Genomic DNA, 17,689 nt, shown 5'->3' on the forward strand with positions numbered 1-17,689 from the left:
TTCTATGGTTCTAGTAAAGCACTTTAGTCAGTGGCATTGAGCTATTTAGATCGTTACGTTTCTGAGCTGCATTCAAGTGCATATTAGGAGCAGAGGGCCTTTAATGAACTGTGTAGCTGAAGGCCACAGAACTATAAAGCTACAAGAATATTGAGCTGAGTGTAGATATGGTGCCTGATTCACAAAGGGCCTTCGCACTCGTGGCTGAGGCCCCGCAGTCATGGTGTGGGGCTTGCACTTGTGACGGGACCTTCACACTGAGAAATTGCACTCCAGAGGTCTTGTCATGGTTGCGGGGCCTCCGCCACGACAGCAGGGCCTCCGCCACAAGCGCGGAGGCCCTTGGTGAATCAAACACTTAGTGTACAACTGAGTGTAGACTGTTCGAAATTAAACAGGAAAAAACAGATAGATCGGTGTTGCAACTTTAGAGCAGAAGGTCAATAATAACCATTGTTGTTGTTATGTTATGTGTTATTTGAAAAGTACACTATCACCCGCAAGGGTATCCTGGTGTTGAGCAGGTGTGTGTGCCTAGCCCTGCCTATGTTGGGTTGGATAATTGAAAAGCTAGGTCTTCAGAGTCTTCCAAATTCAAGAAGAGAGGAGGAGGCTTTGATGTGCAGTCGGAGTCTCTTCCACGCATTAGGAGTGATGTGAAGGAACCCTCGTTCTCCTGATCTAGTTCTGTGTGTATGCATGGTTTTGGGGGAGTAGGAGTCCTTGGATCAGAGGTGTCTCGTGGTTGGTGGAAGGAGATGCAACTGTTCAGGTAGGTGAGGCCGGCAAGGAAGGAGATGCAACTGTTCAGGTAGGTGAGGCCGGCAAGGAAGGAGATGCAACAGTTCAGGTAGGTGAGGCCAGAAAAGAGGGAGATGCAATTGTTCAGGTAGGTAAGGCCAGGAAAGAGGGAGATGCAATTGTTCAGGTTGGTGGGGCCTGAGTTGTGTATTGCCTTATTCATCCAGCATTCCAGTGTTGTAATATAGCCTTATAGCCTGCTGCTGAAGACAGTACTGGTTGTTTAAGGACCTGACCCAAAGTTATTGGCACGAGCCGCAAGTGAAGGCCTATAATAAGGGAGACGGTCTTAAGCAACTGGCATAGCCCGAGGCAGAAGAGCTGTAAGGGTACTAGAACATTCCACTTGCAGGCAGAGGTTTTTTTTTTTTTTAAATCAAAAGGGATAAACAGAAAGACACACTGGAATGGTGGAGCAGAAGGTCTGCACCAGCCATTAGTGGCCACGAGCTTCTCCACTGTCTTTAGTGGAGGCCTCAACATTCCATGTTTTAATCTTTGTTCTAGACTTAGAATGTATCTTCTTCATAGCTACAGTCTCCTAAGGTCTCTGGTAAGGAAGTGAAGGGACAAATGATTTCTGCAGAACCCAACTGAGATACCTTTACTTCGGAAAGGTACATGAAAGGAAGAGATAACCTGAGTATTTTGATGTAGAGTGGTAATGAAGCTCAAAGTGGGTTCCCTTGCTATGCTGCTTGGTTTCTCTGGCTTCTCAAATGTGAATTGTGGCAGATTAAACAAGTTTAGTGTTGGCATTATTTTTGACTACCTGATAAGATATGAGATAAATTGGCCTTTGCAGGCTCGGGGTGTTGGTATTAGCCTCAAGAACGTATGAGGGAATGTGCCCCTACCAAAGTAAATGTGCCAATACAACAGTCAGCAAAATCCATTAGATAAGCATTCTTGAGACACAATATAAATTAGAAATTATGAAGGTTTATTAAATAATTGAAAGTGCATTACAGAAGGCTAAATATAGTCAGTCTCAAATCAGTTAATAGTGTATTTAGGGAATAACCATAAGGCTCAGTCAAATGCAGTTAAAATATCATAATTATTCTAAGTCCTAAGCATGAGACAAACTGACAAGGATCTGCCCTCTAAGAATCAAGAGGTGTTTTATGGCTCACTTCCAAAATGAACCATTTTTATAAGAGAGAATACACAGTGAAATCACATAGCATTAGGTGAACACAGTGTTGCAAGGCTCAGCCAATCATAATACAAAATTAGATGCAATAATACCAAGCATCATCCCCTAAATATATGATTATTAATCCCTGCTTAGAAACATCTAGTTACACATAAAACAAAGGCAGACTCATATAACGAATAGGTCCACAAAAAACTGATAGGGAAGCTATTAAATAGTTACATATGGCAGAAAGGTTTCCTCCAGAGTTCTTCGAGAACAGCATGTCAACATAGAGCATTTCATTAGTGCACATTTTGCTGTGTGCGGTGAAAGGAGAAATGAAAACACAATATGCAGCCATGTTGTATTCAAGATTCAAAATGGAGTAAGGCCTAGTTTGAGCCTAGCTTAACCATGCACAGGAAAATACAGTTTTGTAACGTGCAGTGAAATCGTTTTTCATGTCAGATGTTCAGGGCACCAGACAAAATTTATTTGTTAATCAGAATGCATAACACATTTTTTATCACTAGCAGTGCTATTTTTATTACATGTGGAGGAGTCGGCAAATGTGATGTTTTTGTCAAAATGCATTAGTTTGCCTTATAATGTGCAACAATTTGGATACCTTTGTCAAACTTCACTATGTTGCCTTCCAAGGGACCACAGTCCGTCAACAAATGTGGACACTGAAATCAGTAGCCTGTTAGAAACTATGTCAGTTTAAACCCAGGCTTGCTCTCATTGGGTTTGACATTTCCATATAATGTTAGTAGTTTGTTAATGAAACAACTTCAGTCAGTTTTGAAACCTTCTAATGAATCCAAATTTCAGTTTAATCCTGATACAGAGAAATAGTGGTTTGATACTTAATAGCATACTCTCCCTAAGGATTTCTGACCACAATACAGTGAAGGACAAAAGTAGGCAGTGGCCAATACTGGGATTACCACCCACAATGTAAACTTGCTTAAGTCTATTGAGATCACATTGTTGTTTTGTTGTTGTTGAATTTTTTTTTATTTTATTTGTATTTTTAGTAACACCCATCTGGTGTTGCAAATGGTAAGAACAAATAAACGGAGGACATTTACACCATACACGGTTATTCAAGCAGTAGTAAACGTGTTTGACAAAGACAGCATAGTTAGAACGAAGTATTACATCATGCGTTAAAGCACCAACATATCCACTCCTGGAGTGTTTTGGATTTATGTCTATAGGCCCTAGCTCTCATGAGTCACGCTGACAGGGAGTCCTTCGATCCCATCTATCAGGCCCAATACATAGGAGTATATCCAGTGGCCCCACACCTTGCGGAATTTCCATGGGCCCCTCTACTGTGGTAAGTAACCCTCTATGCAGCCATATTGAGGTCCATTCATCTCTTCTATTCTTGCATAGTGGGTACTTCTGCCACTCTCCAGTGCCTGGCTATCTCTTGTTTAGCGACAAACACGCCCAGGGCACTAAAAGTGAGTTGTGTACATGGAACGTCTATGTCATTCGGGATGCCCAATAATATATATTTGTAGTCTTGCGGGAGGGTGACTTCGAGGATGTCACTAAGTTCTATGAGAATCTCTGACCACTAAGCCTGGTCATGGGAGCACCCCTATATTGTGTGTGAAAAATCACCCCTTGCTTCATGTCAACAAAAGCATGTTGGGGCTGTTGCCCTGCCCATGGTATGTAATCTGTATCAGTTGTAATAAACCCTGTGTAACATTTTATACTGAATCAGTCTCAGCCAGGATTTAATCACTACCTCTCTGGGATGCATAAAGACGGCTTCCCAGTCAATGCCCAGAAGTACTCCTAAGTCTCGGTCCCATCTCCCCCGAAGTTGAACCAAATTGTCGAGCATATTATTGTTTAATTTCATGTATGTGAGGGACACCGCTCCCCTTATCAGTTCTTCTTGTAATAGTCTACCTTCCAGTGTGTTATACTCGGGTATCTGGGAGCCTACCAGGCCTTCTACTAACCAGGTATGTCTCAGTTGGGCACATTTAATAAATCGGGACTGGTGCAGATTGTATTCTGTGTGAAACGTTGCAAAGGGTTTGAACTCTCCATGTTCTAAGACATCTCCGACTGTCGAGATTGAAAGCACATTGTGTGCTCAAATCCCCCTCTGCCCAGCTGCACTCTTGTGCAGGGGCATAAATAATCAGAAAGACCTCACTAACATAAAAACAACAAATATCTGGCTTTCTGAACTAATAAAAGGCTACTATACTGGCTGCTTCCTAGTCATAGTGCAGACTCTTCCAAGGTAAGATAGTCTTGACCCATCTCACCAATCAAGTGATGGTATGAATGGGTAAAATCTGGTCTGACTCCATTGTCTGTTTAATGTGTTGTCACATTATATAGGGGTCTGTAAAACTGAATAGTTGCCTTACATTGATATGTGGTATACAACCTGAAATTGCACATCACAAGGTGTTTATGGCTATTAAGTTAACTCTTCAACTATGGAATTGTGTTACTTAATGCTGATTTGGCCTGTTCCCTATGTAAATCAATGTTAAACCTTTCCAATAGTGTCTCCAATCAGTGATCAATTTCCGTGTGCTCACCTTTAGACAAAAGCTAATTAATGTTTTAGATTTGGTTGATTGTTGTTCGCTTAGCCACATCTTGAAAAATTAAGCAATGGTTCACCAAACAAAGCATAAACCTTGTAAAAATATTGAGTAGAATTCAGATCCTAAAAACAGCACAAACAGTCACTCAACACCTCACTTTACACAGAGGTCGTCAAAACAAGTTCCCAGCATGATCAATTTAACACAGTAAAATGCAATTCGCATGTTACATCCTGGGATGTCACACTATGTGCCTCCCCACCTCCTAACACAAAACAACTACCACGGTTTAAAGTGAAGTGACACACCTCTTTTCCAAACGCAGCTCTGAGCTGTGGCAGGCCAACATGGAATACGAATGTTGCATTGAGGAAGCCCAGATATTCTGGTAACATTAGACCTCCGCAAGGATGCAAATTGATAATCAAACATTGGGACAATGTGGCCTTGACTTGGTAATCCCCCTTAAAAAGGTTCCACAAGAATGACGCCGGATTTAGGCCTTCATCCTGCTTAGTATTCTGTGATTCTCCAAAGCCTGATTCTCTTTTTGTCTACTGCCGCCTCTGCGGGGTCAGCATGACGGGTTTAACACAACAGGCTCACTGAAGCACGGTGATACTTTGACTGCCAAGGCCAACATCTTAGCAGTCATAAGAAACGAGAAGCCTTTTGTAGGTTGCTCCTGTGCTTTTCCTTTTGGTTGTGCCTCGACAAACTTGCAGTGGGCTTGTCTTGCTGCGGAACAGCCAGCCTACCCACCTCCTTAGGTTATCTCGGCTTGCCGATCTTTGGTGTCTTAGCACTGTGTGCTGCTGATGGTCAGCGAGTCAGTGAAGGCGACCATGAAATGGAGGACGGCCTCAAATAAATACTTCTGTCCTTCATAAACTGGATAAGGAGATATACATTCTGGGAGAAATATCTCATGTGTCCCTAGCATTGATTCTTTATATATCAGAACCTATTAATGACCATCTATTTCGCTCCTGTCATTATCACTTCACAGAGCCCGTGTGATGACATATCATGCAAGCCTTGGTTTCATCAACCATTTTATTACCTCACAAACAAATAATTGCTAATAAAAGCTGTGAAAATTCTTAAAGCCTAGAGTGATTTAAAAAAGTAATTTACAGCAGTTAGCAATGGAGGGAAACAACATGGAAAGAGGTTAGTGGGTAGAAAATAAGCAATATAAGAGAGGAAGAGCGGCATCAGAAGGGACAGGGAACTACATCCACCAGTGATCTATAAATCTCAGAATTCATTGGGCTTAGAGTCGTTGAGGTTTTCATGCACAGTCCACCTATCTCTTAAATAAGAGACAAGAGCTGATGATTGTGCGGCCAGTAGACAAATGATTCATTCCCGGTCGCAGTTGATACTCAAATGACTCCCATAAATTATGACAAACGATATTTGAAATAGCCTAATGTTATTTGACCAGATGCAGAACAAAGTCTGCAATGTACTTAGTAGTCCTAAAACCCACATTTTCAGTACATTTGTTTTGGGAATTCACAAAGAGTTCAGAAATATTCCTGGGAATCTGTAATTATTGTAAATTCCCCAGAGTACACACGGGCATGATTATTTTGGCGTACTGAATATATATATATAGGTTTGAATATTTTTACAGCATGTGTGTCAATGCTGAAGTGCATTTGCACCTGCGATTTTTTTTTGCTTCTGTCTGGGTAAAAAGAATTTTTCACAGCCATTATAAATACCTTTTCTTCAGCCCGCACCACTTTTTGGGTCTGTTCTTCCGTATGTCACCATGAACAAGAATGGTATTAGAATCTTGGCAGGAATATATCTAAGATAATTTTCACAGTGGGAAAGTAACTGCAAAAGGTTTGTGAATGTCCACAGGTTTTGGGTGTTACAACTTTCTAAACAGACCTCACCCTGGATCTCCCCGAAATACGCCTTAGTGTGCAGATTTGCTCACTTTGAATATTTACCACACTGGTGGAATTGTTCATGTAGGGAAATCCATTGACGAGCGCAGATTCACTTTCTATAAAAAATAAATGTTGCTCAGCTCTACGGCAAGTTTCTGCTGCATTTTTTAAGTCACCAGCTCGGAGTTTCAAACTGGTTTATTATTGACGAATTTAAAATTAACAAAAGTGGATTTAATCGAGAAATGGTATTCTGAAAATCTCCATTGAGTCAAAAGTAGCGATTACATACTATGGGCCAGATTTATGAGCCCCTTGCGACACTTTTGCGTCACTTTTAACATGGGAAAAGTGATGCAAAAGTGGCGCAAGGGGCTCATAAATCTGCCCCTATATTTGTATATAGGTACTTTACATTTTAAATGAATTTCCAGTTATCACTACATTGTTATTTAGGGTTGAAAAACAGGGTTGAAATTCCTTATGCACTGCAGTTGATATGTTGTTACGGTTTACTCTGAAATTCCCAAAAATCCTAAAATACAGACTCTGTACTTTACTAAAAATAGTATGAATGCTTGGTGACTTTTGTGGTGCCAAGACTTTCACAGACTTGTTAGGATCTATCCTCAAGTTGTTGCTGACACTACAAGGTGGAAAGCTGAAATCTACACTGTGGAAAGCTGGGTTCTTTGTTTATCCTGGATAAAACACTGATGGCTATCAAAGCCACTTTATTTCCTTCAAATTGTAAACATGTGTAATGTACAAACCACTGTATGTTGTGAGTTGTAGTATTGTCCCATTTAGATGTTCCCTGGACATCACATTCTGGTTTAGAAGTCGATAATTTCAACTGCACATGCAAGTTCTGATGAGGATGTTCCTACATCCCATATCGCCAGTGATGCGGCGGCCTGGTCAGGCGATTATAAGTCTCACAGATACAGAACCTCTCTTGTGTCCTTCTCATCTGCATTCTCTTTCTTTCACTTTCTTTCTTTCCTTCTGTCTATCTCTCACTAAGCAACGTCAGGTGGGGTTAGCCAAGCACAAATGTTTTGAAGCCACTGTAAACACTGTCATACAAGCCACGTACGGCTAATCCTGTAACCGAAATGCTAATGTCTTTGAATATATAATCAATAAAATACTTTGAAATAAAAAAAAAGATGTTCCTACATCGATAAAATGATCTGTGTATCTCATGACAAAATTGCTACACCACCACTAACTACATCGACCTAACCACTACATTGCAAGTTAAATATTAAATATGTAATTGATATTAATACGTTAAGCATGTAATTGGCACTATTCAGAATATTGATTACATGCTTACCCTGTCTCGTAGGCAATGTTGTGGATGCAATATTTCAGGTAGGTATTTCATAGCTCAATGTAGTGACATACAACCATGTGTGTAAGTACTCATAAAAGATAGATCTGTGCTGTAGCACATTTCTTAGAACATGCAAGAAAAAACACATATAATGGAAAGTCTGTAGGGCTTCTCGATACATCCCTAACACAAAGAGACCATAAGGGTGAAATGAGTCTGTGGTTGTTGACCAAGTTTTTTATGACTTACCCACACAACAGGAAAGAAACATGACACACATAGAAAAGGATATGCTAAGAACGTTAACACCCGTAGTAGGTTAGCAGTAGTTACCTGAGACCACCATTGTTTGATTTTTTTGGGCAAGAATCTGGGACCATTCTGCACTGTTCTGGCATAAATGTCGTTCTTAATAATAGCAATGCTCAAATCTCAATTTCAAAGTAAATGAAAAATTTTAGTAAGCGCAATTCAAATAAAGGTTGAAAAGTCTTTTTTGTCAGATTAATCATAATCATTACAATATACATCAGTGCAATGTTAAAACTATTTAGTAAAAACGGTGTCAACCCGTACAAACAAACAAACAACCTGTATGGTTGAGGTTTCCAAAGATGATCTTTTCAAGCGGTGTAGTGAGGAATGGACAGATCCGACCGCAACATAAAGTGCTAGTCCATATGAAGTAACCTGCATTGAAGATCCTAACTAGCCCCTTTTTTTTTTAAAGGTTTACAGATGAAGTAAAGTGCATGTATTTGGACCAACGTGTTATAACATGTGCAAACACAACATTACAAAGGGATGCGGCAGATTCTCCCGCTAAATGTCCCCTAAATGGGGTTGTTATGAGGGTGATACTGATTGGACTGAGACAAAGTGCTGTTAAGACTACTACAAACAGTTGGGTGATTTCTGATGGCTCAGAAAAGTGCCAGTACATCGATAAAGAATCTGTGGTCCAATATGTCCTCTCCCCCAGGGGTGCAGACAAAGCCTTCATGTTTTGCATCCTTGTTGGTAGAGACCCATGCTGCTGTGAGCTTCACGGTATTCCAGTTGGTAGATAGGCTTGGGACCCATTAGGGTCTGGAAAGTTTTTACTGTGCCAGGTATTTGGTTGCATGGATCAGGAACCTGGTTGCCCTACAAGACAATTGAATTGAATGCCATCTATGAGTGCAATGACTGCGGGCAACAGGACCTGATTTTAAGGCCCCTTAACTATTTTCGATTAAAAGATAGAAAGCCCGGACACACGCAAATTAGATGAAGCTTGCTTTCTTGGGTATATCCACAGAGGCGGCAATGGCTGGTGGACCAAGATTGCTTCCAAGCTGGGACCGAGTCCTTTGATGGAACTTCACCTAGGTGAAAGAGCAGCAGAGCATGTTTCAGGGCTACTGAGAAATGAGAGAATCCAAATAGAAATGTAAATTTCCATAATTGTGAACAGGTGTTGACTGTGATAAACTACAGTCACTAACTAACCCCATAAATACTTTATTATGCATCAGGAAAGAGGGGTGGGGCTGGCTGGCACTGGCAACCGTGGCTTTGCACCCAGGCATTTTGTCTGCCTAAACTGTGATTGGCAATGCAATCAATGCAAACATTTTGAAACAATCCCTTTTTGCCGTTAGTGCCCCTAGCAAATTGTATTCAGTAGTACCGCCTGCTTCCAACAGAGGGCAAAAGGGTCTGAAGCTATTATTTTTGTTCTTAAATATTGGTCTGGCTGATTGATATCCAGTGAACATCATCCACACAGCACTGGCACCACACAAAACTCACACTCCCAAAAATTCGACAGTTCATGGTTTATTGCAATCTGAATTAGGGGTTTGTTGTGTGTATAGTTCAGTTGTAAAATGTTCATTACTTTGTTTAACTAAGCACCCCTGCTTTTTTTATTCGCTTTTCAATAAAAATGTGAATAGTGTCGCAAAGGTCAGTTCTTTCAAGCTTTGCCTTGACCAGATCACATAAATTAAAAACAGAAACCTTTTTGGCCCCCCTCTGAAGTTCAATGCACATCACCCAAGAGGCACTGATTGTTTCACCTGCCAGTAACTGCATTGTACTGAGGTATGGTATAGTCCACTGCTGCATGAACTCTCCTTGGTCATGACACTTTCACACATAACTTTGCATCACTTAGCTTTACATATTGAATTGAAGAAATCACAAGACTGGAATGCGTGAAAATTTAAGGTGAGAAGTTTTGATCAAAAAGGAGCTAACGTATAAGAAATCTGTTATCATGTTACATTACCATTAAATTGGCAGGCCCGCTGTCCAAGATCCTCATCAGTTGTAATTCTTCCAACAGTCCATTTGTAATAGGGACTTCCGTTCGCAATGCAGTTACTCTCTGTTGCTCTCCTTTTCTGTGCCCTATTGTGGTTGGTTTTTATTCTACTTCTTTATATGTGTTTTGCTGCCTTTGCCTAAAAGGTCTTCACAACTCAAAGTCACAAGGGGGCTCATGCGTCCTGTAGGAGTTACCATCTGTCACCCACTTTTAGATGTACATCATCCAGGCAAAATATCTTGGAGCTTTTCCAAGCCCTCAACACAGTTCATGCTAATATCAGTTGCTACTTTCATTCCTATCTGAACACCCCTTTACCCAGCATTTATTAGCCTAGTTTGCGTTGTGTTTAGTTGCACCATTGACTTTCCTTTAAATTGTTCTGCCATGGGACCTGCCAAAGAGCTTGCCCACCTGTTGTCCAAGTCATCTTTTGTATCTCGTCTTGTAAGCCACCAGTCATCTTATTGAAATACACTTGCCACTGTTTACAATGCATTATTTAACCTAACTAAAATTTTGTACACATGGCATGGAACTGTTGTTCAACGCGAAAGTCCCATGTTATGATTAGATATGTAAAAAATACTTCAACATTTTTCCCTCTCATCGGTTTCTTACTACAGAATGTATCATTGGAGATGAAAGCAGACATTTTGTCATGATCCCAGACACCCCCACTTAGCTTTTTTATATCTCACCATAAGCAATGTGTCTTTGGGTTGTTTTTCTGTTAAAAAAGCTGTTGTTCAATTGCACATGAATGTGCCTTTGGTCAAATTTCAGCGAAATGGATTTGCCAGCAATATTTTCTCTTGCTGTGACAGATTTGCATCATTGTCAGTATTTCTAATTTGATTGCACAGAATACCCATATCATGCAGCTCCACCAGCTGTCCAGACTAACATGCCTGATGCTAATAGACAACTAATAGTAGTTAGCGCTGATGACTTTCGTGTCTCCCTGGGAATTTGTTTACTCTACTCACTATGGTTGGGATCACATGACCAGAGTGAGGGGCAGGCCTCTTTATCACTGTCTAGGTCCAGAGTGGAGGGAAAGAGTAGGTCTACAGCCAGTGCCACAACTTCAGGTACTTTGGCGCCTACTCCTATTACGTTTTGCAGCCTCATTTCCTATCTTGGGATGTTAGTTAAAGATGTTTGCGCCCTTAAGGTGGACGGAGTGCCATTCACTACATTGAACAGAGGTTTCCTTCTGTCAAGTTGAAAATGATGGTCACGAATTCTGCATAGGTTTTAACAAGAGTGAATATTTTGCCTATGTTTGAAATTCTTACTATTTCACTAGCTTTGTTCTAGACACTTTATGTTGAGGCTTAAGATGCATGATTTGAAATATGTTTCTCTGTCTGAAATATTTTATCTTGTCAGTATGTCCCTTAGTGGCCTTTCAGGTGCAGAAGCCCATGTGGCCAGGGATTGCATTGTGAAATCGCAGATTAGTACTCTGACATGATTAGTGTGGTGCTGTAGCCAAAATGCTCTCTGAATAGCATTTGACTTATGGTTATGACCATAAATTGTACATTTAGAGCATGATCTCTGATCAAGCAGTATGTTTCAATATATTTTATCAGTTCATAAAGGTTTTTATAGCTTCAGTGAAAACCTCTTCTCAATATCCTTCTTCATAATCTTATTTGAGATCAATAATTTGACATTACAGTTTGGAACTCGCTACTTTGGCTAGCACACAATCTAAAAGAGTTGTGGTTTTACAAAATGCAAAATTTTAGTAATTGTGGATGATCTTACAATAAAAAAAAGGCATTTGATCTATTTTTACCCTACAAATTGAATTTTCAGACCTGAAGCAACAGGCTGCTAATTAGTTGATCAGAATCCCTATACACCAGTATTTTACCACATTAGCAACATTGTCAACACAACCAATAGGTTTGTTTTGGTTCTCACGCTACATCTAGTCATCATCAGGCACTGGCACCTATTAGAATATGGTGCAGATTTCATTGCTTGAAGTTGAATAGCTAGTTGTTGGGTCAAATGCAAGGACAGTGCCCACCAATAGTAAGGCAGTCATTAGCATGAGCTTCACTGGTTACATGGTACTATCATGGCTCTGTATGTCATGACTGTAGTTTCCGTATTTTATCTGGTAATGCGCTTAGGTAAAGAAAAATCTCAGAATGAATTAGATTGTATTATTGCCTAGTTTGGGAATATCTGTCAAAGTATATTCTAGACTGAAGTTTCTTTCTTCAGATTAATATAATTTTCATAAAATGTTCCATTTATTTTGAGGATGCTCATATTCTAAGACTGAAATACCGTATCCAATCCAAATAATTTGAAGTAATGAACTTTTATATTTGGTGATGACTAGCTCTGAGGAAAAAAATAGCAACGGACTGTGAGACATCCCTTAACAATTGATTCTGGAGCATGTAGTGTGACTTCTAATATCTGGATATGTGAAAAGGATGATCATTTTTTTAATGCTTGATCTATGATGCCGCAGCGGTCAACACAATATACCAATGGTCCATGAAAAAATGGATTCTACATGTTTCCCTCTACTGAGGGCATCCTCCACTGAGTCCAAAAGTAAATGTTATATAATAAAGATCCCTACTATGTCTCTATGGGCAGCAGATCTTTATGTTTATACTATGTTTTTTATGAGTGTTGTCATCCAACATTCTGCTTGTATGACAAGTACAAGTATCAAATTTATGAAAATAATGACCTCTCCATAAATTGCTTCAAATTGGCATTTCTTTTTCAATGTTTCAATAGAAGTATTTTTGCTTACTGAATGGATCCTGCCTAGTAGATTCTCAAATTAAGATCCGAAGATACATTTGAGAGATTATATAACCTAGTTATTAATATTTGGTCCTTTTTACCACTTCTCTATAGTCTGATCCTGAGGGGTGTTTCAATCTTTGTGAACTCTATTCAATTGAACTTTTAGGTTGCTGAAGATGTGTTGCATTGTTTGAAACAAATATATATATCAATATTCACTTTGGCACAGAAATCTAAATATAACTTCTCAAAACAACATATTTCATTGATTTAGTAATAAGACAAGTAAAGTTTGCATATATTGTACCAAATACAGGCTTCAGAATATTGAGTGTCCTTTGATCCATGTAAAAGACAGTCAGTGAATTGTTGCTAGATTACTCTAGATATTTTCATTAAGTGTAATATATTCTAGTCAATTGTACAGCTTGAAAATGTACTAAAACTGCTAGTGATTCGCAATATTTCTTGGATGACTTTAAAGGGCTTCAGAGAAGAGCAGGATATGATCTGCATACTGGACTCTATCGTTTTCCTTGTTGCGGAATCTATTGCACCAAAGTGATGGAAAGAGTGTTCCAATTTATCTCAGCCACTGGCCATTGCTCAGGGCCACAATCCAGTACATGATTTCCCACCCATCACACCACTCCAGATAGAGAGAGAAAAAATGTGTTTTTGTCTGCCGCTTGTTCCTGAATGTAGTTCTTTCAATTCTTTCATTAGTCTCGATGTAATTGTTAATAGTTCTCTATAGCCAAAAATAAATTATTTATTTCTTGTTTAACTGTCAATTAGCAGTGATGCCACAGCATTTTTACTGTCATCCCCGTGTATCATTCACTGTTTTTTTTGCATTGTGAGCCTTTCTGATGTTTTATAGGCTTTGTGGCTTTTTACTCCCTAAGTCCCATTGATTAACACATTAGTATTGTTCATCCTGATGATTCACTCATGATTCACTGATGATGAGTCACTGAGCCATCAGCGATGAGTTCAGAACAGAAAATGACAATGGGTTTCATCTTGAAGTGTTCCTCAGACACCGGCAAACGCTATCGGAAGTTCAACCTGTCTTTGAAACAGATGTGAGAAACCCACCAACAATGACAATCTTTTTAAAGTTAAACACACCTATATATCTAAATGTGCTTCTTTCAGTGTGTCTTTTCAGCAGCTGTGGGTGCTTAATTTGTTCGTCTGGTCTACATGAGCATAGAAACCCTCACAACGTCTGTGTATTTCTCTTTTACTACCTCTTGTTTTAAAGAAAATACATCTGTTCACCACCGTCTATCATTTGCAGTAGTTGTTTTTCTCTTTGCTCACTGGAGTAATTTATCATTTATTGTCCCAGCTTCTACAGGCTCTGTGACTCAGGTGTCCTCAGTGAGCACTGACTCTGCGGGCTCCTCCTACTCCATCAGTGGCATTTTGGGAATTACAGCCAGCAGTGCTGATACCAACAAGCGCAAGCGGGACGAAGGTAAGACAGCCATTTTGTCTTACTGTGCACCACATAGTTACAATTGAAGCTGATGTCCCACTGTCTTAAATTATTCCAATTCCAATTATTCCAATTGCTTATTTGTTGAACATCTCTCCAGACACCAGAATCTGCTGTTTCTGAAAATGTAACCTTCCTATCATTCACTTGTATTGCTCTATATTGCAAAAACATTCTTAGTACATTAACAATGAAGATAAAGTCAATAATACTGCTGAGTGTACTTCTGAGCATTAGCCTTCTCGCCATTTTGTTATTTGTTTTTAATTGTGCATTATTATTACTTTTGGATGACTTCTACTGACTGGGGCTCCCTGTCCACGTTTTTGGTCCTGTTTCTTGCCCTACTCTGGATTGCTACTGGTTCCTGAATCAGCACTCACTTGAGTAGAGCTCCTCATTGCTAGTAACAGAACAGGAGTTCGTTTTGGCCTTATGTGTATGTTTTCGCAGATCATTCTTTGTGTGGACTGTACTTTGCTGTGTTTTCTTCTTACCACTAGCATTGAGTGACATTGGACTAATACCATGGCTGGCTATTCTTAATTTTAGAGAGGCTGGTATTGTTGTAAATAATTGACATCAGCCTGGGGGGCAAGGCTGGTAGTGAGCATGTTTTAAAGTGACTGTAGCCTTCTATTCTGGTTTCAACTTCCTCTTTAACAATATTTTGATAACTTTCAATAATTGATTTAGTATGATTTGTTCCAACGTTGCACAGCAAATTTCTCCTACATACATTCATTCTTATTGTGGGAGGATTTGTTGAGGTTTCAGTGAGTTCATTTCCCGAAGTACTTCACCTCACAATTTTGACAAGACTATTACTTTCATGAAACAGGAAGGGAACGTTTAGTTTGCAAGTAGTATGTATATAATGTTTTAAAAACAAAAATGTGTTAATTGAAAGCCCCCACCTTATATGAGCCTGTATCTTTTCCATCATATTCTCAGTAAAGTTGCTTGGCGTTTCAACAAAAATGGATTCATCATTCAGAATTTAAGCATGAGGATTGCAAACAAAAAATAAGGATTTTTCTAATGAATCTCAAAAGACTTGCCTATATAACAGTATATGAACCTTCTTAGAATAATTTGTACAAAAATATTACCCTGCTGTCCATAGATGAAACAGCTGTTGTACAAACTTTGGGGGTTTTAAAACTGGACACTTGAAGTGAGGGGAAAACCATAGCTTCAAACTATAGGGAGGCAGTTCGTAGATGTTAAAGCTTTATACAGGTTTTTTTTTTGCAATGCTACATGTTGACATTATGCTTTTTTAGTCTCGTGTAGTAGTTCCTAGTGTAGCTAAACTGTAAACCAAACTATTTCACTAGTCCTTATTGGGTTGTCTTCTCTATCAATTGGAGATAGAGAAGTTTTATTTTCACGTAGATATTTACTGAATCAATTATTTCCCTTTTTAGCCCATTGTTTGTAGTGCCAGGTTGGCAGATAATAATTATTAACCTTGTTTCTGGCAGAAGAACACCTATTGTCTGTTGCACTGATTTCATTTTTTGGGGGGTGCAATTGATCATAATTAGAGCGATAGCTAAGGATGAGATTAAGCAGAGTGGGTCTGTAAATTACTTTGTGATGCCTTATTATATCTTTGTGGATATGGACAAGAATTCAGGTGGTGTGGGACCATAATCTCGACTTAAATATTGACCTGTAACATTGGGGTCTTCAGCCAGTCTTTGAGCCATCACCTGCCAGGAATACTAACATTGAACACTGCGCACTTTGACAAACAGTCCAGCCACCAGGATGCCGGCACACAGGGAGAAGAGCCACACAAGATGGCTTTATAGGGCTTGGGCGGAAGCCTCAACTCTCCGTTCTTACTGTTCCATCACCATCCTGCAGGACTACTCTTGCAAGCTGTTTATATGAAATATGGCACCATATATATCGTGAACAAGGGGATTTCCCCGAAACACGTAGAGTGTCAAGCCTTTGAATACATAATCGCTTTGCAATGATTGGGCCACGACGTGCTGTTTTACGATCTTCAATTCAGCGTGTGCTTGTGTTTTGGGACTCGCCATCCCGTCGTGGAACACCGTTGGAAGGGGCTTGGGTAAGGTGAATGCTTTGCTCTGCATTGCTCGGCTGTGGGATATATATATATATGCAAAGGTAGTTCTCCTCTCAATTAAGCAGAAACAAGGTATATATATATATATATATATATATATATGTCCAACTCTCTTCAACAAGAGAAAATAGGGTCGCACTCCGCAAAATACAAGAACTGTTTTTATTTCAGCCCATGTGAAGTTTGCAATAAATCCAAAACAAAGCGACGCGTTTCGGTCTTGCCTCAAGACCTTGCTCACGATACTGTGGCCTGGTTTGCATGCACATTTCATAACTGTTTTTCGAAAAAAACAAGAGCATTTCCTGTCATGTGACTTTGCGTGCATTCTGGGAATTGTAGTTCCCAACATCAAATTAACATAAGCTTTTAACATTACCAGCATATTTAAATCAACAATGATGTTAAACGAAAACTCCACATGAAATATATACAGTCATATTCTGTAAACCATTAGTGCCACAATGAATATTTACAATAAATAAAAATACGTAATTTATAAGGTGCCCAATGAATTGTTTTAGAAAGTGATGAAGGCAGGATTTTTAACCTTTTTAGTTCCTCGTTTATACCCCTCCAGCAGAAACAAGGTATATATATATATATATATATATATATATATATATATAGAGAGAGAGAGAGAGAGAGAGAGAGAGAGAGAGAGAGAGAGAGAGAGAGAGAGAGAGATACATGGCAATGAGCAAAGTAGAGCATTGTTCTCGCCCAGCGTTTGCCACCATACTGCAGTATGTATTTATGTTTATAAACAAATTTAACACAAGGGAGGCAGGAGTTGGTGCAATATTTTAATGAGTACAGTATGTTGATGTGTACCCTTTTCATGAGTTCCTACACTCCCTTTCATACATTTGCAAGCTTTGAGGTTGCCTGGATATCATCTGCAGATGTCACCTGGCTGTCATTTTTGTGTCTCTTAATTGGTTGCAGCTTATTTTGACACTTGTTTGGACTGAAGTGAATTTGCTCACTTTGAAGTTCACCACAGCATGCTTCACAATAAAGCACATTGTTGCTATTCCTGTATGGAAAAAAATGATAGAGACGACATGAGTAGATTCATGAAACTTTAACTGATGTCACTAATGCTGTGTCATTTTGTACATTTCAGTGGATGAGGGCAGAAATATTTATTTAGTTGAATTATAGACAAGCTCCAAAG

The 17,689-nt window shown here is 39.4% G+C and overlaps 1 protein-coding gene across 3 annotated transcripts in view; it reads left to right on the forward strand.

Annotated features, from left to right (window-relative positions):
- The window catches only part of PAX5 (paired box 5), a 521,765-nt gene that overhangs the window by 135,927 nt on the left and 368,149 nt on the right, over positions 1-17,689 (forward strand). For all 3 annotated transcript variants that reach the window (XM_085641098.1, XM_085641099.1, XM_085641100.1), the window contains exon 5: positions 14,253-14,381. In XM_085641098.1, the coding sequence (XP_085497224.1) occupies positions 14,253-14,381 (129 nt within the window). The remainder of the gene's footprint in view (positions 1-14,252; positions 14,382-17,689) is intronic.

This window comes from Triturus cristatus, chromosome 2_2 (genome assembly GCF_964204655.1).
Source record: "Triturus cristatus chromosome 2_2, aTriCri1.1, whole genome shotgun sequence".
Classification (NCBI taxonomy): Eukaryota; Metazoa; Chordata; class Amphibia; order Caudata; family Salamandridae; genus Triturus; species Triturus cristatus.